Below are 25,137 nucleotides of genomic sequence, written 5' to 3'. Positions count from 1 at the left end.
TGTGAGAGCGGCGGCGCCGGGCCCTGTCCGCGCCCCCGGCCGTGCTCTCTCCGTGCCTCCTCGCCCGCGCCGTCCGTGCGGCTCCCGCCGGCCCCCGCGGGCCGGGCCCCGCGTTATGTCGTGATCCCGGGCGGGCGGCGCTGCTGCTGCTGCTCATGGGGCTGCTCAGGATTATGCTGCCGCCCAAGTTGCAGCTGCTGGCGGTGCTGGTCTTCGGGGTGGCCGTGCTGTTCCTGGAGAACCAGATCCAGAAGCTGGAGGAGTCCCGCGGCAAGCTGGGTGAGCGGCGGCGGGCGCGGCCGGGGCGAGGCGCGGAGGGCGGCAGCGCCGAGGGCTGGGGGAGCCCCGCCGGGCGCTGCTCCTGCTGGCTCCGTGCGCTGCCGCGTCCCCGGCGCCACGGGACCTGATCGGTGCGGGCCGGCCACTCTGCAAAAGCGGCTCTCCGCGGCAGCCTTGGCCTCTGAGTTCATTTGTTTGTTCTGCGAGATCAGGAGACCTGTGAGAGGTCAGTGCTGGGAAGACAAACGTGTCTGTAGTGTCTGAACTGGTTTTGTCAGAAGAGCCGCGGTGCTCACAGCCGTGGGCAGCACCGGTCGGCCTGCCTGTCCCTCCTCAGGCACCTGGCGAGGGAGGAGAGCAGCAGCCGTGGTGCCCAAGCTGAGGCTGGTTCTGCTGCTGCTGCAGCGAATAACCATCTTCTTGACATCTGATTTCTAATTCAGACGTTTTACTAACGCTTGGCACTGTAATGGAAAGCACGGTGTATAGATAAGAAAGCTAAAGACATTGCTCTTAATGACAAATGGGTAATTTGTTTAACTCTCATTTAATTTAAACCTCATTTAAAGGTTGTTATTTTCTGCATTTACTGAGTGTAGTTAGTGATTTCCTAGACTGTCACTGAGCTGTACTTAACTGAATAGTGATGAACTAGAAATCTCTTGTGTAAAATTTCTTCTATTTTCCTGCCTTAAGAGGGTATTTTTAGAATAATATCTGCCTGGCAGGTAACATCTTACTACTTTGTTGTAGATAAGGCTGCAGAACTTGTAAAGATTTTACGTTGCTTAATTAAGGGTCTCAAGGATGTGAAAAAACACCGTTCTGAACCGAATTTGTGGTGCCTAGGAGCTGTGAAAACAGGGCACTGAGACTTCTGGTGTATACAAGACTAGAAACTGGTTTGCAAACATTGTGGATTTGCTTTCTCATATTATTTGACTGTACTAAGATATTTAGATTATTAACAATAGTTAATAGTGTAAGTTTCAGTTTGTAGGAAGAAAAGTGCACATCGTGTTCCTTCTGGTGTTAACAGTAGAAGTGGATTTGAGTGATACGGGAAATTTAACAATGAGTTTCTAACAGAGTCCGCATAACTTGATGTTGAGCTGTATGAATGCCATTGGGATTTTACTTTACAGTATTTCTTTTCCACTTCACTCTCTCTGAACTGCATGTTAGAGATTAGGACCCTGGAAATTGCAGTGGTTGACTGCTTGAGTTGAGGGAGGCCCTTACTCTGCATACTTTTCAACTGAAAGTTCTTACCGTTTATAATCGAGGCTTTTTTTTTGCAGGGTTTCAATAACTGTAAACAAACATTTGAAGAAGAAAATGAATTAAATTGGAAGATAAAGCAAGTGTTGCCTTAGTGCTGAAGGTTCAGTGGTATTTTGTATACATCTGCTTTAAAGTGGTTCATAGCGGTGGCTTCAATGCTTCTGTTGCTGACAGTGTGTGTTACCTAAGGGAGATCTATCTACCTTCTGGCATGAAGAGAATAACATAATGTGTGTGAGAATAAAGAATTTTGCTGGTAAAACTTCTTCCTCCTTAATATATATGCAAGGAACATGTTTAACTTACATATTTAGAGGATTTAAATACTCATACTGCTTTGGGACAGGAATCTAATTACTATCTTCTGCTGATTTTATGTCTTAAGGAAAAGGGAAAACTATTGTAAAGTTTCTTAAAAGTAAGATGGAAAGATTTGCTTTGTGTGCAACTTACTGGTGACTCTCCAAAATCTGTGGAAGGAAGGGGAAAAGGACTTTCTACAACAGCTTTGAAATTTGGATTCCGTTTTTTAGTGTGAGAGTATGCTTTGTTAAAAAGCTTCTAGCTGTCTGAATGTCTCCCTTTTCACATGTTTGGTATGTATTTTATGACTAGCAAATATGATGGTAAAAAAACAGGTGTAATGAAACCTTAGTGATTGGTTATATTTCTACTGAGCTGCATTATGGAAAATGGTTTTCTCCAAATCAAAGTAATTAATTTGCCTAATGCACTTGAATGCCAGTTTTTCTCCCTGCCCCCTAAAAAAATGGTGTGGGTGTGTGTGAAGTGATATTATGATTTGAGGGTAAGGACAGAGTAGCTCTTTTGGTCTTTTAGTTGTGTTTCAGTGGGTGCTTTTATGTCGGAAGTCTTGTTGCACAGCATTTGGGGACTGGGTTTTGAGCTATGCCATGTGTTTGCATTGATATATCATATGATAAACTGTCATCTTGGAAAGTTCTTGTAAGAGTTAGGCTTTGACTAGGAAAACCAAATTACTTCAGATTTGATAGCAAAATAATTGTGCAGTCTTATCAGCAGTTCTAAAAATGTTCAGCTGTCCTTTCAGATAGGAAGGGCTTTATCCAATTCCTTCACATATGAGCAACTCCAGGTTCTGTAGTGAACAGTTGGGGGCCTTAATTTCAGTTTAATGACTTAAGATATCTCACCTATAAGGATAAACTGGGACATGTTTCTGAATGAAAAAAGAATGGGAACCTCTTTTTTTTCTGTAAGACTTTATATGGGTAAACTTGGTCACCGTGGCAAACTTCTAAGTTGAAAAGTATAAGACGTGTAAGCAAATGACTAGCACAAATGCTGCTGCTGCTTTTTGCAACAAAATCCTTTAAAAGGGTATTGGTAAACCTGTCGGCTTCTTCATATGAAAAATAACTTCCTAATTAAAAAAAAGTAAATCAGAATATTAATTTTAACTTCTTTGCAGCTCTTTACAAATAGTTTGTAGTGGTGAGATCACAAGCAGAATGCGAACAATTTGAAATACCTTTTTTTTGTGAGATTTGTACCTACAGCTATTAGTCTTCCATATTATTTTCAGGTTTACATGGAAAATTAGCATTCTCTCCAGACTAAGCTGTCCGTAATTGCCAATGAGGACTTTAATATTTTTATTTTAGCCTGGTGGGGGTAAGTGTCCGTTAGCTCTGGGAATGCACAGCTCTAATAGAGAATATTGCACATGAAAGGCAAATGTTGAGGTTTTACTGTTGCTCCTGGAACAGAAGAACAGAAGGAATGTCCGACTGTCCCTTTTGGGTTTTGGAAGCCTGTTGAGTGCGGCTCTGCCTTGGGTATAAACTGACCTAGCATTTAACTTGTTTAATGTGTACCATTCTATCTCCTGCATTGCCATTGGTATTTGTGGTGAGTTGGATCACAAAATTGATCCAGCTGGATGTAATCCATCCCTATCTTCTCCTCCCTCCCCAAGATTTTGAAATTTACTGGTGGGGAGAAGGAAGAGAGAAGTTCATACACGTTCTAGTTCTTCTGTTAAAATAATTGTGTTTTACAACACCAAACTGTAGAAGCACTTCAGGTTTGGCCAGGAAAGTGGGAGAGGGTCGAAGTCCGTAGGATTGATCAGAGAAAGTGAGGATTGTCGATAGAGAAGGATTGCTCTTTGGTGGGGTGGAAATGGAGGTCTAATGCTACTTTCTAGCACTTCAGTGATGTTTACGTAATCCATTTGGAAAAAGTCTATGTCTGAGAAACGTAATATAACAGGGAAAGAGAGGATTGAACCTGCTTCAGATTATGTTGAAAAACTTCTTAGCTGTAATGTGGGAGTGTTTCTTCTGTTAAGTGAGAAACAGCGTAATGGTTCATATCTATTAATTCAGCACCTTGAATTCAGCGTATAGACATCTGTAATTTAAAATAAGTCCTTAACATTTTACTTTTTCATATTTTTTTGGTTTAAAAATACTTTAATAATTCAAAACACTAAGGATCTTTTCCTAAGCCCAGGAAAGAAAATTTAATTGATGATTTATTGCCAGATTTAAAAAAAAAATTAAGGTAGTGTCTTAGCATCTGTGGTCCTTGCTGGGGTAGTATCTTTCTAAGCACTGTGTGTACCTAATAAACCACTGTTCCCTTGAAGTTAAAGGATTTAACTTCCCAATGATTAAGTCTTATGCTTTATGGAAATACAAGATTTTCTGCTTTTTTGGGATGATAAAATAATAGGCATTTCGTGTTTCCTTTATTTAGAAATAAAAAAATCTCCTGTCAGTAGGCCTGCCTGTTGCATGTTGTTGGAAAATCCCTCAGAAAAACTATTTAGTTGACTCTTCTAATATAGCAAGCATGGTTCCTTAGCATATTGTTACTTATAATTGAGTATTTATAAAGAGGAACATTGAACATTTATAAAGAGGAGTTTGTGATGGTTGGCAGGTCTGACCACACACAGCTACACAAATAATTACCTAGATTTTATTTAAATATTGCCCTGTTACCTAGTAGTTATTATTTGCTGCTGAGTAGCCCAAGGCATTCCTTCAGAAACTGTTTTATTGTATACTGGGTTTCCTGAAATAAGAATTGTAATGTTGCTTCCTTAGTATATCTCCGTCCAGTGGAACTTTCTTCCACTTAGTCTTGCTGGTTTTATCATACTTTTTCACCTGGTTTCCTCTTACCATTCACTTTCACCATGCCTCTGGTTGTCCCAGACAGTTTCAGAATAAATTTTAAAGTGCTCCCATACTATGATTGTACTTCCCATTGAAAACTGTGATATTGAACAATAGTATGACTTTTGTTTTATTTTTTATTCATGTTCCTTATAACTTTTTGGGGAATAAATGTTGCAGCTGTTGGTGTTCTACTTTCTGTGAAATTTGTAGTGTCTGAACTTTGACTAGCACAGAACTGTGCACATTCTCAAGCGCATACCAAGGCAGCTCAGACTTGCTAATGGGGTCTGTGACTTGATCTCACCCCTTTTTGCTGGTAACCTCAATGGCTGGTTTTAACAGTGGAAATAAGAGGCATAACTTTTTAAAGTACCTTTCCCCTTCTGAAAGGCTACATGTGAGAAACTTTAGTATTGTTGGACCTAGTTTGCAGGCATCGTGCTTTTAGTGAAATAACTTGGAGAATTGATGATGTGCTGAGAGCTGTGCCTTCACTTCTAATAGCAGATGCTGTGCTGAAGAGTTATCTGGCAGGGGGATATTTTTGTTAGAGATATTTTGAGGGCAGTTCTGAGAGATGAAGTGGACTTGAGAAATCAGATAAAGCACCTCCAGTCCCTCCCAGTCCCTCCAGCCATGGCAGTGGATGAAGTAATGATCAGGTAAGGCACTCCATCTTTCTGGATTCTCCATTGAAGAAGGCCAGATTTGGGCTAGTACATACCTGTCTATGTTACTTAGTAAGGCACAAATTTAAGTTGAAGAGCACATAGAACTGCAGTACCGTCCTCCATGGAAATCCTGGAAAAGAGACACATTTGTGATCATGTCTTTAGGATAGAAGAAACCTGTTGGACAGTCAAAGAAATGTGAGTACCATGTTCTTCTTCATCATGAATTAATGCAATATTAAACATTGGTAATGATAGCTATGAGGTAGCTTAGCTGTGAGTTCAAGGCTGACAACCTCAGGAGAAAGTGTTCAAAGGAGTTCTGCTTCCTGTTCTTTCATATCATTGTTTTTCTACTGAGGAAGATAGATTGGGTTATTTCAATAATTAAATACCTGGCAGATTTTTGTATTGTGCGTAGCACTGTAAAAGGAAAAGTAACACTGCTGGAAATCAGAAAAAACTACATTTGATGCCTTTATTTACTCTGTGCTAAAGCAACTAAAACAGCAGCATTATGGCGTAATGGCATGCCAGCACTCGTGTTTCTTGTCTGTTTTGTACTGCTGAGCATGGCAGAAGTAAGTAAAATTCTCACGTCTGCAATATACCTCTGGAATCCAGTGATTGGAAGTTCCTATGTCATTTTTTTCCCTTAGCTCTCAGTGGAGGCTGGTATATATATACACTACCTGTCCAAAAGAGACCTTGTTAAACTACATAAACCTTGGATTTAATATAACAGATGAAACCATTGCTTTCTAGTTTATCATGGTTGCCAGGGGAAGCTGTGGATGCCCATCCCTTGCAGTGTTTAAGGACAGGTTGGACAGGTCTCTGAGCAACCTGGTCTAGTGAAAGGTGTCCCTGCCCATGGTAGGGGTGTTGGCACTACATTACATCTTTGAAGTCCCTTCCAACCCAAGCCATTCTATGATTCTATATACATGTAAAGTGAAATAAATGGTAGAAATTTTTTTTCTTCCTTATTTCAGAAAATGGATGTATTTGCAGCTGGTTTGTTGGTTTTTTTTTTTCATAGCTTTGTATTGCCCTTAGCTATTGAAGTTAGGAACATTTGAGCAGTTCATGAACAAGTAATTTTCATATCTATTGACTGGCAACCATGAGTCACTCACTGCTAGACTTATTCTGGCTGGACTGGTCTTGTCTTCTAATAATGAGTTCCTTCCCTCAAATTCTTGCTTCTCCTTAGGAAATAGATGGTGTTTGCATATGGAATCCTCCATGTATTATCACTTCAGTGGATCAAAAGACAGTCTTTTTGTGTAACTGTGTGCAATCTGTAGTTTTTGTCACTTAGCTAAAGTGTATTTAAACCTTGTCAAAGCAGTATTAAAATAGTGGTAAGAGCTATGCTTGAAATCTGTTTATGTATCTGAAATACTAGCCTGGCAAGCATAATGAAAGTTCCATGCTGTAGTAAAACAGCTGAACCAGTACGTGTATTTGCATTATTTTTTCAATTGGAAATAAAAAAGACTGAGTGAAAGGACTCCAGTGTTGAGAGAGGCATCTGAAATTTGGCCATCTGGCTGCAGCCTTTCATAAATATGTACAGACTCTTAGCTGCAGTCTGGGGGACGGGCAGTATCTTTTTCAAACCCACCGCTTCATGTGGTGTTCAAGCCCATCCACTGTGTTGGAATCACCCACTCCCCTGAAAACCTATGGCTCTGTGAAGATGTTGTGTTCAAAGCCAGCATCTTGAGAACGGTGGCATTCAGAGAAATCTCTGCTCACTTAGGAGAGAAAAGCAATGCTCTTTTCTTGCTGGAGAACTCAAGTCCTTCCATTTGGCATTCCTATCAGTAATTGCCTGTATCAAAATAACTGCTAGTGCTGATTATAGTTAGCATGCCCAGGAATTTCCCTAAAGATATCAAGTCTCGATACTCATAGAAGTGTTCCTGTTGCACAGATTTGTATGGTTCTGTATCAGGAATATGCTGACAATCAGGACATCAGTGTTACTGCAGAATGTGCCCATGAATGTCAGGGACTGACGTTGTATTGAGTGTCTCTACGTTACCAAGGAATTATTTCATTGCTGTAGTTCAACTTTTTAAGGCTATAAATTAAGAGCATAGTTTTACCATACAGTTGTCATTTGCAAGTGTCTGCAGAAAACTCAACTGCATCGATGTGTCTTTTTATTGTCTCTAGTATTCAGCATATTATTGTTGTCCTTACTTTGCAATATCCTTGAGTCATCATGGTTTCAATAACATTACTTCTATAATAATTATTATTCAACCTTTCTGCTAGTGATAAAATGCATCATGAGTAGCTAGAAGTCTAGGGCAGTGAAAGAATTAATAAGATAATGAAATTACAAAAAGTATTTTGAAAGAACCTTTCTATCACTTTGGCCCAGTCTTTGCCTTCCTTCTTCATGTCCATTTTCTATATCTGGTTACAGATTAAAATGACAGCTGACATCCTTTTTTTTCACCAACTTGCTCTTTAATTCTGAATACTAATTTGTGTTGAAACATATGTAAAACTTAAGTGCTGTTTTGATAAAACAGCTTTTGATGATTTTGAAGTGTTTATGCAAACCTTGTGCATAATTGCTGTAAAACTGTAAAGAGTGTGGGGATGGGTTCTTAGGTTCCTTAAATTAAAATGCATATATTCTCCATTTACTTCAGTAGTGGCTTTTTTCTCAGACAATCTTATTTTCTTCTTCTTTGTTTCTAATATATATAAAAATACATAGGTGAGAGTATCGAGTATGTAAATTTGTGATGTATATAGTCCTATTAAATATAAATATGATCTGTGTATATATTTGTCATCATTGTTTGCATTTTCTGATGTTGTAATATAGGACTGATCTTTCTTGGATGACAGATTGAAAGGCAGTAGCATTTCATTTCACTTCGAAAAAGGTGCAAAAAGGCTCTTGAGAAAATGAAGGAACTTGGAGGTATGAGAGCAATTGGACAGAGATTATGCTTATGCATCTCACTTTCTGCAAAGTGAAGAGGGGAATCCAGTTTAGTTATTTTTTTTCCCCTTGAATCTTTCCCCTGCATATCTTTGCACTTTCAATATTTCTGTTATCTTTTTTTCTGGATATATTGTTCTTGAACATACTCAGGATGATTGCATAAATAGCATATCTGTATTGTCATTGAAATACTTGCATTTCTTTACATTAATTCTGTGGAGGGCTTTGGAGGAATAGAAGTCTCTTTTTTCAAAACATGGAATTTGCAATGCGTTTCAATATACAAAACCTTAATCAACAATTGATTATATTATATTGGAGTTTATATTGATCATTCATTCTAAGCAAAGGATTTCACTAATTCTAAGAAGGATTTAGAAATTCAGAGTAAAAGTCAAAAAGATAGGATGGGAAAATGATAGACTCTTATTCTGACACATTAAATAGACAAAAAATTGTCTCCATAGTAAAACAAAGCACTCTGAGATTTTGGCTCCCTTAGCATTTGAATGACAGATGTAAATTGAGAAGATACATTTTTGGACAGTGTAATTTAAAAATTTTTATTCTTTCAAGAAAAGGGGATTAATTCTTACAAAAGCTGAGTCCAGCCATGTCCTTCCACTGCAGTAAAAGTGCAGTAAAACTCACAGGGTTTGATTCCCATGCTGAAGGACGAAAACGCTGTATGTTGTATCCTGACCAAAACACTCTTGAGCACAAGTGTATGATCACTTTCTGAAGATGTGGTTTTGTACCTGGCACAGAAAATAGCTTGTATGAGGATCAGTATTTTTTGAAACAAAACCATAATATCAGGTTTTTTTGTATGCTGGTGTTGAATGAAATGTTTCATTGGTAGAATCCTATTTCAGCTGCTCTCCCAGTGAGAACTTCAGAGCCCAGGTTTTTCAGCATCTCATTTGTCAGTAAACCTTCAGTAATATGCACTCTTAAAGTGTGAAAAGATATTTTCCTGGCAAAATACCTACAATATAATACTATTCTTTATACATTATACTATGAACTGAGATGCACTAAAATGCTTTCCCTTAATCAAATTAGTGCCTTTGGGAATATTGAATGTCTTATAGTTTCCCCTTCTTTTTTTTTTTTTTTTTTTAATTTAAACAAAACAAAAGACTCTTACAAAGCCCTCCTCCTTATCTGAGAAAAATTTAGTCTGTTTTAATAGATTTTTAGGCAGATTAACTATTTTGTATTAAGTTTGTTAATTCTGCCAACAAGGCAAGCTTTTGAAGATAAGTACTTAATAATAGTTTGCTGTTTTACAATGAAGTGATTAGATCTTGCTGTCCAATTTGATGACTTCAAACTGTGTATAGTGGGATTGGACCAAGTATGTTTTTGAACTCCATTTCACTTAGAAAGATAGCATTTCAAGATTAGATGTATATTTGCTGTTCAAAGACTTCTTGCCATAAAAATGACCTTTTCATGTATAAGCATTTAGTAGGAATTTGAATGTTTTGTAATTTTACTGCCTTTCTATTTTTATCAAAACAAATATTTTTTTTAATACTTCTGGGTGTCTCTCCCTTTGCTGTCTACATTGTTAATCCAGTGTGCTGATTGCACTGCTGCTGTTGGTTTGAGTGAGGGCAAAACTTGCTCTGGTGTTTTCTCAGAGCCTCTTTAGGTTTAAAATTAACTTCAACAGGAGTGTATTTAATATTTTTGTTTGATAAAGCTATAAAAAGTGCCCTGTAAAATTTCTAGCGTACTGCTTGATTTTTACCTGTAAACAAGGACTTACTGTCTGTGTTGAATGTGTATGCAGTAGTGTTGGTGTTTTCTGCTATGAGAAGTACCAGAATGCTGTACTTTCTAGTGGGCTAGTAATATTTATTCTAGTCCTTGAACTGCCCCACAGACATGCATTCTGAGCCAAAAGCACAGGCTGAATGACCAAAAATACCTGTCTAAGCTTACATTTAAACATAGCAGTGTTTATGACCTGTCATGTCTGGTACAGTCTTGAATTTTATCTTTGAAACTATTCAATGGCCAAAGCAGTTAGGGTTATGTAAAACCTTCTACACAGAATTCAGTTGGAGCTGCTTTTATTAAAAAATTTTGCATTTTGATGGAAGATTTTGGAATGGTTGATGAAGTAAAGTTGCTACCAGTCATAGAGGGGCATAAGAGGGCTGGAGGTCACAAATGAGCTATTGAAGTTAGCAGAGGATGCATAAAGAGCGTTCTCCCAGCAGTGTGCCTGGCATGCTGGTGGGAGAGTATCACCCCACTGATAGCCAGGGTAGCAGCCAGAGCTGTAACCAGCTCCTCCACCAGCAGGAATCAGAGACTGGAGCATGAAGTTAAAGCACTCTTGATTTCAGTTGAGTTTAATGCTTTGGGCCTTGAGCTGCAGAGATGGCATATGTTTGCTTCTGGACAGGAAGGGACAGCCATCCCTTCATCCAACCCAGAAAAAAATGGTACGGGGTACTAGTCAGGCTTCTTGGTTATTCCTGAGGCACGTTAAGTGAATTTGGCCTAAGGGCAAATTAATCTTGTAATCACGTGGTCAGACATAGAGAAGAATATTAAAAATTAACTTCTCTAGAGGGTAAAAGAAGAAAAAAGGATGTGTATGTGAGGATGAGTGCAACTTTTGCATTTGTGAGCTATCCACGGTTTTTCTGATCCCAACAAAAAGCCAGAGAGTATTGGGGAATATGCTTATTTTCACAGCTGGCTTCACTCTAGTTTAACACTGTGAAAATGTACTTACTCCTGATTCCTATTGCTTTGTCATTTACCCTCTACAATGCCATTAAACCCTTCTCTCCTTTCTGATATGAAAAACCAGCATAGAACTGAGGTGTTGGTTTAGCACAAAGAAATGATAAATCAAACAGCAAAACATTTAAATATATCCTCTTCTGGTTTTCCTGTCTGTGCTTTCCAAACCATACTCTGAAAAATATGGTCTCGCTGACATGCTTGTGGGGGCATTTTTCGAAACATTTGTGGTTGCTGGAGCAACCCAAAGCATTGTTTCTACTGATTTTTATGTGCCTACTTAAGTGTGATTGCATAGTGCAGCTGGCAAGGCAGTCTGATTATGAGAATTAAGAAAGAGAAATAGATGATAAATTATTCACATATCAAGTTTAAAGAAAAAAAAACGTGTGAAGGAGGAATGAAGATATTGAAAGGTATTTGGGATTTTTTTCCTTGTTTTAATCCATAATGAAAATCCCTTGGAAACTGAATGACTAAGGAGCATTAGTGGTGATTATGTGGAGGTTTTAAATATGTGCACACTTTGAGGGGTGGAAGCTTGTGTCAAGGTTGCAGTTGAAAGCACATATTGTTTTGCAATAAGTAATGGTATGTAATAAATTTCTTTAACTGGTGCTGTAAAATATTCATACAAGATAGTTGTTTTGATGGAAATGATGAGAAAAGGTTTTAAATGTTAAGTGAGATTGAAATTTTAGTTTTCAAGAATGAATCTAGGAAAATGGTAAACTTTTTTTAGACTTGCTTCTTCTCATTGTTTATCTTAAAACAATGTGCAAATAAAAATAACACATAATGTGCTTTTTAAGTATGAGAAAGCCTGTTAAATGTCTGACAACATGACACTTAAGCAACAAAATCTGTCAAGTATTGATAGAGCAGCAGGAATATGAAATAAAGTGATTGTTCCTACATCTCTTTTACTCAATATATATTAAGTATTTGCAAGTAAGTGTAAACATGAGATGGCACTCTAGAGATAACTACTATGTGAGAGAAACCTCTATAAACATCCTCTCAGATAACCAGATAGATTTGGCTGAGTTTTCTGGCCTTGATGGAATCACTTATCTACAAACTCTGCAAATTCTGTTAAAATCCTTCAACCTTTGCTGTAGTTTATTTAGGTTCTGTAGTTTATTGAGGTTCCATTTAGGAATTATTTTGATTCCACAACTAAATAATGACCAAAATTGGCTTTTCTATAGAATGCCTATTCCTTACAAATACAGGTCAGGCAGAACTATCAGGTAATTTAAAGCTTTACCGATGGATAAGGGTTAACTAAGTACAGACATAAAACCATGAAAAGCGATTGTTCTTTCTTCATTTGCTCAAAACCTTGATACAATGAATTTGAGAAGCTAAAATGCCTGTGATGTTTAAGGATCAAAATGCATTGATTTCAAACTTGGCTAATCTTGTTCTATTGTGTAATTTCAGTTGCATCCTTCATAATTTTCCTGTGCTGTATATATATTTGATTTTAAGCAACTGCATGCTGCCCAAAATGGAATATGGGAATGTGGTGTATGCTAATGAGTGGTCTGTGTGTCCTTGTCCCAGGGACATTCTCATGCAGGTTTTGAGTGTTCGGTTTGGTTTCAGAGCAAAGGATCCTGGTTTTGGGCAACTTGCAGGTAGAAAGAACTTAATGACTTGAGGATAATTATTTTCTTAAGTTTATCACTGCTTCCTGTTTGATCTAAGTGCATGGTCAAAGTCAGCTAAAAGTATTGCGACGTTCCTTGAAAAGTATGGCACTTAAATTATTACCAAATGCAAAGTTTTTAGGAGGTCTGTCATCCAAGAATTGTTAGCATGTGTCAGAGAGCATATGAATTAGTTGCCAAAAGCATCCTTGGTAAGTGTAGCTGGTTTTGTCTAACAATTTCTTTAGAAAACGAGTAAGTTTGCTCTTTTCCAAACCATGACTAAGCTTATTGCAATTGTTACACATCTTAGTGCTATTGTTTTATTGTATGCTGCTACCTTGACAGCAGTAGTGATCTTATAAATGTAAAAGTTGGTTAGGCTTTGATTTTTTTAAAAATTTTTTTTAAATAAAAAATTGCCTGATATAAAACAATCATCCTAAATTGCACTGTTGTACTTACTGAGTGTTCTGCAAATGTAACCTCCAGTACTCATCACAGAGTGCTTGTTACATGAAGTAGGTGTGTTTCCAAAGTAGAGCCAGACTCACATTTCATATAGGTAGTAGCTAAAGCACTAACTAGATTCTTAATATTCTGAGTTTGAGTTTGAGGTAGGCTTGTTTGCTTGTTTGATCTGCCGGCTTATTTCAGGTGAATTTAGAATACTTTGGTTTTTTTGTTCTTTTTTTTAATAAATAGATTGCTATGACCAGAAAATGTCAAAGTAACTTGTACTTGAGAATTTTTTGTGGTAAATGCGCATATTGCCGATTATGGTGGCAGTCTTGTGACTAGTGGGTTTTATTTTATAATGGTTGGAATAGAACTTTGCAGTGACACTGTCTTTCATGATTGGTTGATAAAGAGCTAAACTGTGCTGATGTAGAAATGACTGTTGGGTTTGGTGTTTGTTTTGGTTTTTTTTGGGGGGGGGGGGGGGGTGCATTATTTCTGGGTTTTTTAACATGAACATCCAAGAAAAACATTTGCTAATGCCAACGGCTGAAGTAATGTTTTTTAGTGAAAATTTAAGGTATCTTGCCGTGAATGGTCTAACAAACACTGGATCTACAAAGTGCACATGAGTTTCCTTGTTTGTGCGTTTTGTGGAAATTTTCCTTTTTATGCTTTGTGAGCCTTGGCTACGATGCTAGAATGAAGAACATTTTTATTGAGCTTTTTGCCGTTTTACAGGTTAATTTGTGAACCACTGACTGAACAGAACAACTTTTACAGACTATAAAGGGCAGCCTTGTAACATGGAGTAACAATCAAATAAAACAGAGTCTGTTGGGCAAAGTAATTTTCCCACATTTTAAATAATTGTGTGTGAAGCAGGAGGATGGTTGGGGCTTTAGGGCCTTGTGATGATTCATAGCAATACAAGAGACATGGTGGCAAGAGGTTGCTACTAATGGTGTGGGTCACTATAGGCCATCAAGCACGGAAACCTTCAGTAGCTCTTCTGCCTCTACTCCCTCTCTCTGTGCAGTCACAGGGATGTAGCTGATCAGCTTGTGTGTGTGTGTGTGTAAGTGACAAAGTCTTTGTATTTTTAAAATACCCCAAAGAACCATCCTAATACAGAACCAATACAGTCTATGTGTTTGATCCATGTCCTTCCAAGTGTGTTGCAGGTATGTGACATTACAAACTTCGTATGTGTACAAAAAGCCACTGTTTGTATTTATATTGTATTTCTTCACAAAATTTGATAAATGTTGCTATGCAGAGAAAACTATATTGGTATCCTTGTGTCACCTGACAGAAAACTGCTTAGTTTCCCTTACTCTGTCAAAGCTACATGAATTAGGTTTGAATGAGCCAGGATGCTTACTCAGGCCACTGTAGCCTCTCTGGGACATGAACTTGCCTTCTCTAAGCCTATTTCTGCCCAGCTATTTGATCCACAGCTCACTTATGTTTCTGAAGTGCTGCATTTATGATGTAGATTTGAGCATGAGTCTGTTCATGATGTGTGTTGTCCTGAAGTGGCTACAGATAGAGATTTACAGGTCTTCTTTCTGTGTCATTTATTCCATTGTACTTCACATGAAATACAAAGATTTTTCTTCCCTTGAAGTCCTGCAGCCATTCTTGTGCTGAGAGAATCTTTATAGTTGGGCTTAAATGATTCAATGACATATTTTTTAGTTATTAGTCCATATGGATTGTTAATTATTTGATAAATTATGTTCAGTATACATTGAAATAAAACCTTTATAGAATTAAGTACTTTTTATATTAATTGGAAGTGAGCTTATTAAACTAACGTTTCAGAGGAGAGCATATGTTGAGAAGACTGATGACTGTTTTGGGGTCAGTGAATAATTTCTGCACAGTATCTCATAATAAAATCATGCTATTGAAGACTTTCCAATGTTTTATGTGTCTATGGACAAATATGTTATGCTTATTCTACTTCTTAAATAAGCAGTAGTCTGTCAGCCTTAGGAGCTCACTGGCTATTTCAAGAATCTAACCTGCTTTTGACACTTCCATGGCTTTTTCCTGTGAGCAGCTTGAATGCCACTTACTCAGCAGTAAGTAAAATAAAATCAGCTTAGGAGAGCGGCATACAGTAAATGATGCTGGTAACAGAAAAAGCATGTAAAATTGCTTGTAAGATGATAACATTTCATAACATTCTTGAAAACAACCTCTCATATATTGATTTTTTCCCATATTTTTTATCCCCCCCCATGTCTGCAAATATGAAATGTAGTCTTTCAAGGAGTCTTATTTCTTCATTGAAGACTTGCTGTATTGATCTGGAACCACAGAACTGAAATTGGTCGTATTTTAACAGTGTTCCTTTTCTAATGACAATATATGGCCTTATGTTTATGTGGAAAACTTGCTGCACTATTTCTGTTACTGGAATTTGCGGATCAGTCGGGGAGGGGCTTCACTAAAAATCCCTTATGAGATACTGCAGATGGAATACTTCACTGACATCTGTGTGAATGGATAGCAGACCTTTGTAGACATGATTCATAGAAGCATACTGCCAACTTGCTTCAGAATAAAGTGATAGGAGAGGAGAGATACTGAATAATTCTATATGAATGAATACAAATTTTTGTGGTTTCTTTTTGGTCTGGTGTTCCACTTATCACAGGCCAACTAATGAACACACTTCTTGTTAGTGCAACTTTAGGTTTCTCAGTAATGATAAATATAATTTAGCATCTCAGAACAAGAGACAAGACAATTTCTCCTTCTCTCCTGCTCCCTTTGTCAGATGATGAAATTAAAAGCTTCTGTGTATTATTTATTCCCCATGGTAACTATGGTGGGGTTGTTGTAAAGCTTTACTGTTACTCTAAAAATGTTGTAAGTTTAATAAAATCAGGACTTACAATTAATGAGAGAACTTTTCCCTCTCTGAAAAAAAGGGGGTGAAAAATTTCATAAGAAAACATACACAAAGGCTTGGAGTGCTTTTTTTTGAAGTCTGGTTCTGAAAACAAAGGAAGTACAGAAGGTCAGAATAACAGTGTAGAATTTTTGATGCTTTCTAGTCTCACTTGTCCTTTTACCTTTACTATCATAAACCTGTTGCTTCAGAACATGGCAGAGTTTTTGTAATCCCTCAGAGGAAATGAGTTTCGGTAACAAATACCATCTTAATTTAGCCTTGCTAATTTAGCCTTGACACTCAAACTTACGCACTGTATATGCAGTAATACAATTACTGTATTTTTAGACATAACAACCTGCAGGGTGAAGATAGACAACTGAAAGATGCCAACAGTCTGTGCAAGCTTGGCTTTAGGGAAAAATAGGAACTCACTAGGTCTAAGTAACTTAAAGAGCCTGTTCAATTTACAGTCTCTGAACAGATTTTTCTATTTTGGAAACCACACAATATGAACTGAACATTAAATCAACAAATAATATAATTGTAGTCGTCACTGCATGAACCATGTTTTTAAATTATACTGTAGTGAAATTTATGCCAGGAAAATGGGCCTCCAATGAAACAGACAAACAGAAAACCCATTATAAAAAAGTCTGTTTGAAGTTTTGAAAACTTTAAATGTGCAAAATGGTTGTTCTTGTCCAGTGCACACAAAAAACCAGTTGGTTAATAATTTCACAAATGGTTGGAAACAAAATGAGTTCAGGATGATGCACTCTTGTGTATCATAAATTCTTGCAGAAAGTGGTGTTATTGAGAGAACATAAAACACTAAACAGATGTATTGTTGCATACAAATTATAAAGGCTAGTTAGGCACAGATTCACTGAAATGAGGTAGGAACTGGACAGTGAATTTGGTATTCCTCCCCTTTCCTATTGCCTTTGTGCTGTGCTGTGTTCACTCCAAAAGAAATTGTTATTGTATGGTTTCACAGCACTTTGACAGAGGAAGGACAGTGTTGCTGCCACGTTGACTGAAATGGTATGGTCTCAACATTGTAACATTACATAGTAAAAGTTTTTCTAGCTATCGTTTCAACCGTAAAAAAACCCAATTGCTTGACCAGTCTTCAATAAAGCCACATGGTAGGGTTGGTTTAAATCTGGGGGATTTGGTGTTCTGTGAGGAATAGGCAGTTGTTAATAGTGAAACTGATTGTCTGGAGTATCCTTCTGCAATTAGATTTCTTAAGTTTCTAATATAGTCCCACTGGATACAGCAGTACCCAGGGAATGCTTTTGCATTTTATTGAAGTGTATATGTGTGTTTAAACCTAAATTCTAAAGAAGTCTGTTAAAAAAACAAACAAAATTGCTGTTGCTTGGGAGCAGTTTTAATGTATTTTGAATAGTGGAGTTTAAGTCATTGAGTGTTGGGGCTGTGTGGGCTTTTGAAAAATAACCACATAATGTGACCTCTGCAGGTATTTCCTCATTTACATCTGATTTCTGCTCCTTCTAATGCTTTAGAGAGGGGGCTGAATGGTAGCTGAATGAGATTTGTAACGTTTTTTAGAAGTCTTTCTAGGTTGTTAATTAGCTAGGAAAAATTCTGAATCTTTTGAAGACTGTGATTAGAATTGTTACTTATATATTTTACTGAACATTAATTCATGATTTGAACTTGTGATATGTACTTTCCTGTTTGTTTAGAGATTATTGTGAATTGTTTGATGATAATGAGCTTTTCAGGGGAAGAATCTCACAATACCAGGTGACTGGGTAATGGCAGGTGAAGCTCAATTTTGTCATGTCTAAATGTATTAAGAGAAAAACAATCACAAGTTTACATATGTTAAGTTCTGAATTGGCTGTCCTCACTGAGGCAGGAGTTCTTGGGGTTACACAAGTTATCTCTATGGAAACTTCTGATCAGTTCTCAACAATGGTCAAAAATGCATGTTAAAAACAAATGATGAACCACATGAGAATATTTTGTTTTTTACTGGATGCAGCAATTCTGCTGTGTTGGTCTTTCTTGCCCTTCGTCATGGGAAAGGTTATAGCAGACTTGGAAAAGATCTATGACTGCTGAGAATAATTAAAGAAACAAAGCATCTCCCATATGGGGAATGATGAAGTAGACCAAGGCTCACCAGACTTGGGAAAACGTGTCAGGAAAGGAATGGTAGGAGCCTATAAGTATGGATAAAGTGAGCAAGGAATCCTTTCCTATACAAGTAGTAGGAAACAATCAAAAATTAATTATTGCTTGATAGCCCCAGAAATGCTGAAACAAACTGGTGAAACTGAAACAATGCCACAGCATCAAATGATTATTGAAATGCTTAGAAAAATCATAGGCATAGAAAAATCATTCATCTTAAAATTCATTAATCTACTAAATTGCAGGTAGGTAGGTGATGTTAAGTACATCAGGAGCATATAACCATGTGCTTAACCTGTTTTTGTCTTCTCCAGATGTCAGTTGGTCTTTGTCAGAAACAGGATATTAGAACCTTGGTCTGAACCAGTAAAGCCCTTTAGGTAATGTGTGCACCAGGCCACTTCCCTTAAATACCATGTGTCCCTTAATGCAATCCACTCATCCTTTTCAGGGTATGCCTGAGAACTTTTCAGCATTGTGTGGGTTTATGGTTTTTGCCTCTTCAGAAGGCAGTTAAAGACTTTTGTTTATCATTAGTCACAATTGTGATCCTAGCCAGATCTAGGAAAAATTTTGTTAATCCATTTCTTCCAGGAAGGCATGCAGTCTTGCTTTGAGAATGTCATCAAGAAAGGAGCATTTTCCTTATTCATTTGGTACGATGGCTTTTCCACAATTTGGGTCTTTCCACTATTTCAAAATAAAGCCACAGTTTCTTAAAATCCGGATATGGTTGGTGTGTAGTTCTAGCTACTAGTCCTTACGCTGTTCTCTATACTCCCCCCTCACCACCTTGCAGTATTTTTCCCCTGTGAAGGTACTTACATCCTGTAATCATCTCACTTCTCAGCCTCTCTGAAAACCTAAACATGTTGAATTCCCTAAGCCTCTCATTGTAACGTCCCTTTCTGATTCTTGAATCATTTTTATGGCACTTCTGTACCCTCATCGTTTTCTACCAACCACTTTAAAATGTGGACAAAAATAGTATGGAGTGTTTCAGTAGCAGGGTCCTCCCTGCCATGCACTTCATTGTTTTTCCTCTGTTTTGCCCTCCTGACCCATCAGTGATTGCTTATGCAGCTGCAGATATGGCTGAAGTGGCTCGTTGTGTTAGCAAGATGCCATGTTCTGACATTTCCCACTTTTACTGAAATTAAATAGTAGACAGAACTCTGATAACAGCAGCATTATATGAAATTGAAAGCAGGGAATTTATCATATTATCTCCAAACTAAACATGCCAACAAATATTTGCCTTCAATTTATTTGCTAGATAGTAGCAACTTAGTTTGTAATCAAAATACAGAGCTTTTATAGTATGCAGATGATAGTATAGGTGCACCCCCCAAACTCTTCAAAGAGTTGATACTTGTAGTTTTTAGTGTTTTATTTTACTGGTAGGAATATCTAGCATCTACCATCTATTAAATAGTGTGAATATATGTAACATGGAGTTTCTAGTTCCAGTCCAAACTGTAGTTTAACTGGCATGAAGCCATAATTGTTCGACTGTGCTGCTTTTATTTTTGACCTGTTTTCAGGTTTGTCCACATGATATTCAGGGATTCAGAAGTATTTCTTTATAGAAGGCAAATAAGGAAAAAACCCAGACATTAATTTTAAAGGTCTTAAGTACCATTCGGAGAGTGTTTGAATGCGTGCGAATGTGGTATTTATTTGAAACACTGCATAATTCCCAGTGTTACAACAGTATGAAACATGATACAGCATGTTTTAGGATGTGTGATGGATTACATTCTTAGTGTGCTGGTGGAGTAAATAACATATTAGGATAACATGTTTCTTTATTTCTTGCAATTGTACAGTGGAAGAAAAAGTGGCTCACACTTTCATCTCTTAGGTTTTGCTTTTTTTCTTTGTATTGCCATAAGGAAAACTGTTTCCCTGATTTTTCCTTGAGAAAGTACTCAGATTTTATAATTGACCAGTCATACTTCTGCTGTTTGACTACATTAAATATTTGAAATATAATTTCTTCTTGAGAGGAGAGCAGCAGTTACTTTCCTGCCTCAGTGTTTTAATTTCTGTCTGTGATGTGCTTAAGCTGGAGATGGAGTCATTCATAGCTTGTATTTCTGTTCCAAAGCTGGTATTGTCTCACATTAGAGACTGGAAACCCTTGTGGTAGTATCTCTACATTGAAAACAAGTTATGTATTGTAGCAGCTGCTTTATGTCAGATTTATAGTATTTATATTTATATTTGAGAAGTGATCTCTTTTAAATTTTAAGAATTGTTCCCGTGGCAAAGCAAGTTGCTGTCTATTGTTGCTTCAGATGTAAACTTCTAGAATTACTGGTCAGGTATCTATGTTCCAAGCTTTGAAGTCAAGAGCTTGAATGCGGCTGAGAAAATAATTACCAACTTGTTATAAAGTGCTCTCTTCTTTATGGAGAAATATTGTTGGAGTGCTCTTTGCTTGGACTGCATTTGTGACTCTGTATTGAGCACCCTGAGAGATAAAAAGGTGAATGCACTTTGTCCCTCTGGTTGCCAATGCAGATTTGTTGAGTGATGGAGGAATAGAGCAGCTTATACTTCTGTTCCTTTTTTTTCTTAAGGTTGAAAATATGGAAACACAGGCAATCACAGTTATAATCCTAAATGTGAGAGCAGTTGCACTGCTTTATTTATGTAACTGTTTCGTTGAAGTTAAGCAGTATTTTGCAATCTTTGGGTTTGTTTTTCTGGAGTTCAGACCATAGCTCAGTCCTTTGTCACTGGGTATTGAGGGTGTTTTTTACAAGAGCATGTGTATCTGATGTTTGCTGTAGCATCACCACCCTGTGAGGCTGAGACTGGATTTACTGTGCTTTCTGAGGTGTGGTAAAGGACCATGCTGGTCTGAGTTTAGAGAGACACAGGCAAAGCAGCTGGGATATTGGAAAGCTTGATGTCTGCCCAGCAGAATCCCTGGTGTGATTGGAGTTGGAACCTCTCTCAGGTATTGTTAATGCAGGAGTCATGCACAGCCAGCAGTTTGCTGTGTTAATGTGCAAGATGAAGCCAATCTCATGAGTTTATCAGAAGAGTAGAGCCTTTATTTTTCAGGTGAAATCCTGTCATAAATGGAACTGTTTGGGCTGGAGGAAAAAACATCAATCAAGTATGTTCCTAGTATCTTAAATTTGTGGTTATTCTGGATTGCAAGCATGTTTCTCCAGAATGAGAAGTACATGGCGTGCATTTTACTTTAATGTTGAAATCATTCAGTATCTCTTACTTCTCTTAGTTTTGAAGAGGAGGGATAGGTAGAGAACTTAAATGCATGCAACATATGGCTGAAATATCACATATACTAAAGATCTAAAAATCAAAGTTGCTGTCTCCATGGCAACTGTAGCTGAGCCAAAGAGTTCTTTTCATGAAGACAGCAGTCATGCACAGCGAAAGTTCAGAGTCTGGGAACCTGACTCCTAGGATGCTTTGGGATCCACATATAGATCTACAGGGAGGTGCTATTTATGTTTGTATCCACTTGGAACTTAAGAGTGTCACTTGTTCCCAGCTTCTGCCTACAAAACACACTGATGGGAGAAGAGTGTTTTTGTGATATCTAATTGAGATGTCTGACATGCTGCAGATGGGAATAGCAAACTAAGAAGTAATGCAACCTTGGCAAAGAGGAATGTTAAATGGAAAATGGGAGGATTTCTATCTTTAATTTTGTGGGCGAGGGATGATGAGGACTTTGACCTGCAGCTTTTGCTGATCCAAATTGTTTGTATGAATACTCATAACCAAACTCTTTCTGTGCAGAGACTCTCTGATGTTGATTACAGGAAAACTCTGTCTATTCAACTTTTCAGCTCTAGTGCCACTATATTGTGGTCATGTCAGGTGGAAATTTAATTTTTCTTCTCTCTGATGCTAATTGTTCATGTCACAAAGTAGGAAAAGTGAATCTTGATCACAGATAGTAAAGATACTGGAAGTGAGTGAACCGATATCCTAACAATGGCAAGTTCTTTGTAACCACAGGGTTGCACTGATGTATTTATTGTGCTTAACTCCAGTTTAATTCGGATTTTGGATTGATACCGGAACAGAAGTTTTATGAGCTTAGTTGCTATTTACTCTATTTTGAGTATCCAGACATAGAGATAAATAAAATGTGGATTAACCAAATCTGTCCACCAGTCATTTTCCTTCATCCAGGCTATGCAGCAGAGAAGCTTTTTTTTGCCCTACTGAAGCAAATACTTCCAGTCATTTTCTGGCTACTCTCCAGTTTAATATAAATATGTTTAGGTTGCCCATTTTATAATTTAAAGCTAGATAAAAGCCCTATAAAAAAGGGAGGATAATAATGGTTCTATAGGGTACCACACACGCTCCCCCCCCCCATTAAAAAATAACACTTTTAATTAATGAAAACTCTTAAAAATGTAATTGAACTTTCAATAACCCCGTTACTGTAACTGGTTGCCATTACTGTGATTTGAATAGTTCAAACCTTTTCTACTGGGACAGCCTGTATAATAATAGAACTGTTCCTTTTTTCTGCTCTGGCTTCTCTATATTAATGTATCTCAGTGGCAGTAATGGAGTTTGATCATCATATTTCTGGAATACTAATTCAAGAAAATTTAATCCCCTGGTGATATGACTTGACCTTTCCAAATGAGCTGTTATAAATCCACGTGAGAGCTGAGCTGGTGGTGGTTGGCAGTCAATGTTAGCACAGTGGATGGAAGCTAAGTGTTTAGAAATCCGGTGCCTCTCCTCCATAAAAGAGCTCTGATTCATATTCCCAGATGGATTTTGCTGTTTGGTTTAAGTGGTTCTCTGCCTCTTGGGCCTGACCTTCCAATCTGCCAAAGGTAGAGCTGCTTGGCACAGATGGTAGAAGGGACTTCGCACCAGCTCATGGAGCCATTCGCACTGATACTCCTCAAGGTTTGACATGAACTTTAGGCTATAGCAGAAGCAGAGTCCCAGCTGAAGAACAGCACAGTACATGATCATTGGGCTTTGGATTGGGTGCTCGGATACATACATTCAGGTAATTCCATCACTGACTGCTTATTTGAGGGGATTAGGGAGGTAAAGAAGGACTTCACAGTCAGGGCATGGGCATGTAAATTATCTGACTAGCTTTCACTAGTCAGGAATTTCCAAACACAATATGAATTCATAAATAAAGCACTATTAATGAAAAAACAGGAAAATCATTAAAAATGCTGGCAAAGCCTAGCAACAGATTTTCTTCTGCTTTCCATAACTTGAAAAAGGTTTGTGGACAGGACCACTTAACCCTTTTTTAAAGTCCAGTGCTTTGTGTTAGCAACGAGGGCATCCTCTTCATTGAATAAATAATTTGTGAAGAGTGCCATGGGAGTTCTAAGTTGGCTTTTTAGGTGACACTGCTTTTGGGGACATACATAAAAATGGGGCTGTATTTCCTGACAAATGGGTTTATGGTTACATTTTTTGTTATTACTTGAAATAGCCAAATGCACTTCTGTCATTGAAGTCTTGGCTCATGCATCAGGTTTGGAAATCGAATTTGTAGATGGCACTCTTGGAAAAAGTGCCACCCAAATGAAACATTTTTCTTCTGGTTCCTTAAGTGCTACAAATGTATCACAAGCTGAACATAAATGTCACTGAAGCAGAATTCTTAAATACCATTTTCAGAAGCAGTACACTGGAAAATACGATCTTTTACTTCAATTTTTCTTTACCTGCAAGCCCAGGTGAAATTCCTCAATTCCTGTAAGACCACATCACTGCAAAGTTGCAGGTTTTCTGAGCAGTGCAGGGTTTTAGATTGTGCAGGCTCCATCATCCATCACCATTCTGCAGATACTTGAATAAAAGAGCATAATTTTTTCTGTTTGTTTTCATTTTTGCTAGATTTCAAAATGGACTTTTCATGACTGGTTTCCCAAGCTCTGTTTTGCAGATCAAAAGTCTTTTGAGAATATATTATCTTTATTTTAGCAAAGAATGTATAATTGATAAACATGCATTGAAAGTAATCTTTAAACACAGAATTTAAATGTCTCTGTTAACTGGTTAAACATTGATTAGTAAGAGACAAATCCTATCTTACCCAGCCTAATTCACAAGCAAGAGGGGTTACTAAGAGAGAAGTTATTGCCATTGACAAAACTGTTAGCATTGGTTTTAAGTACTGAAAGCATAGATAGGCCTGAGTTATTGTGTTGGGTTGAACCTTCTGTCCCTGAGGTTATGTATATGTAGCATTTTTCTTTTTCTGAGGTGTTTCTCCACAAAGGGCTACTCCAGCTTAGCAGATTGTCTTCCTTGGGAAAATAAGTCTTTTTGTATCCCAGTCCCCTTTGTACCTCTAAGACTTCCATACCCTCCTATTATTTTTATGGAGGTTTAGTGTTTGTGTGGGGATGGTCAGGGGTGGTTGGGTTTTTATAATTATGGAAATACAGCTGTTTAACAACTCCAGTGTTCAATTACCATTGCTTTCAGACATTCCAAAGAGTGATTTTTGCCTGGGGGAGAATGTGAAGGAGAACAGCTCTTAAACCTGCTACATCCTCATTCAGGGTGTTACATAACACAAGGAGTCATTTTACAATTCAGAATCTATCTTTCTAGTCAGTTTCCATTAGTGAAGCCTGGCCAAAATATTTAAATTCAAGCTATATTTTTGTTAATTAGAGGTCTAAAAGTGCAGGACATCTGGATTCCAGACTTGTATTCTACATTATAAACTGAAAGATAAGTAGAATACTAAAGCTTTCTCTTCCATAGTTTTAAATTGTAATGCAAACATATTTGT

At 37.6% G+C, this 25,137-nt stretch overlaps 1 protein-coding gene across 1 annotated transcript in view; it reads left to right on the top strand.

The window, feature by feature from the left end:
- The first annotated feature begins 8 nt into the window (after nucleotides 1-8).
- HS2ST1 (heparan sulfate 2-O-sulfotransferase 1) overlaps nucleotides 9-25,137 on the top strand; it is an 81,509-nt gene continuing 56,380 nt past the window's right edge. The window contains exon 1 of the mRNA XM_042030279.1: nucleotides 9-279. Within this exon, the coding sequence (XP_041886213.1) occupies nucleotides 156-279 (124 nt within the window). The 5' untranslated portion in view covers nucleotides 9-155. The remainder of the gene's footprint in view (nucleotides 280-25,137) is intronic.

This window comes from Corvus kubaryi, unplaced genomic scaffold (assembly GCF_017639235.1).
Source record: "Corvus kubaryi isolate FWS band 111438036 unplaced genomic scaffold, C.kubaryi_AGA036_p1.0 37334, whole genome shotgun sequence".
In the NCBI taxonomy this organism is placed as follows: domain Eukaryota; kingdom Metazoa; phylum Chordata; class Aves; order Passeriformes; family Corvidae; genus Corvus; species Corvus kubaryi.
This window is presented reverse-complemented; position numbering and strand designations above follow the sequence as displayed.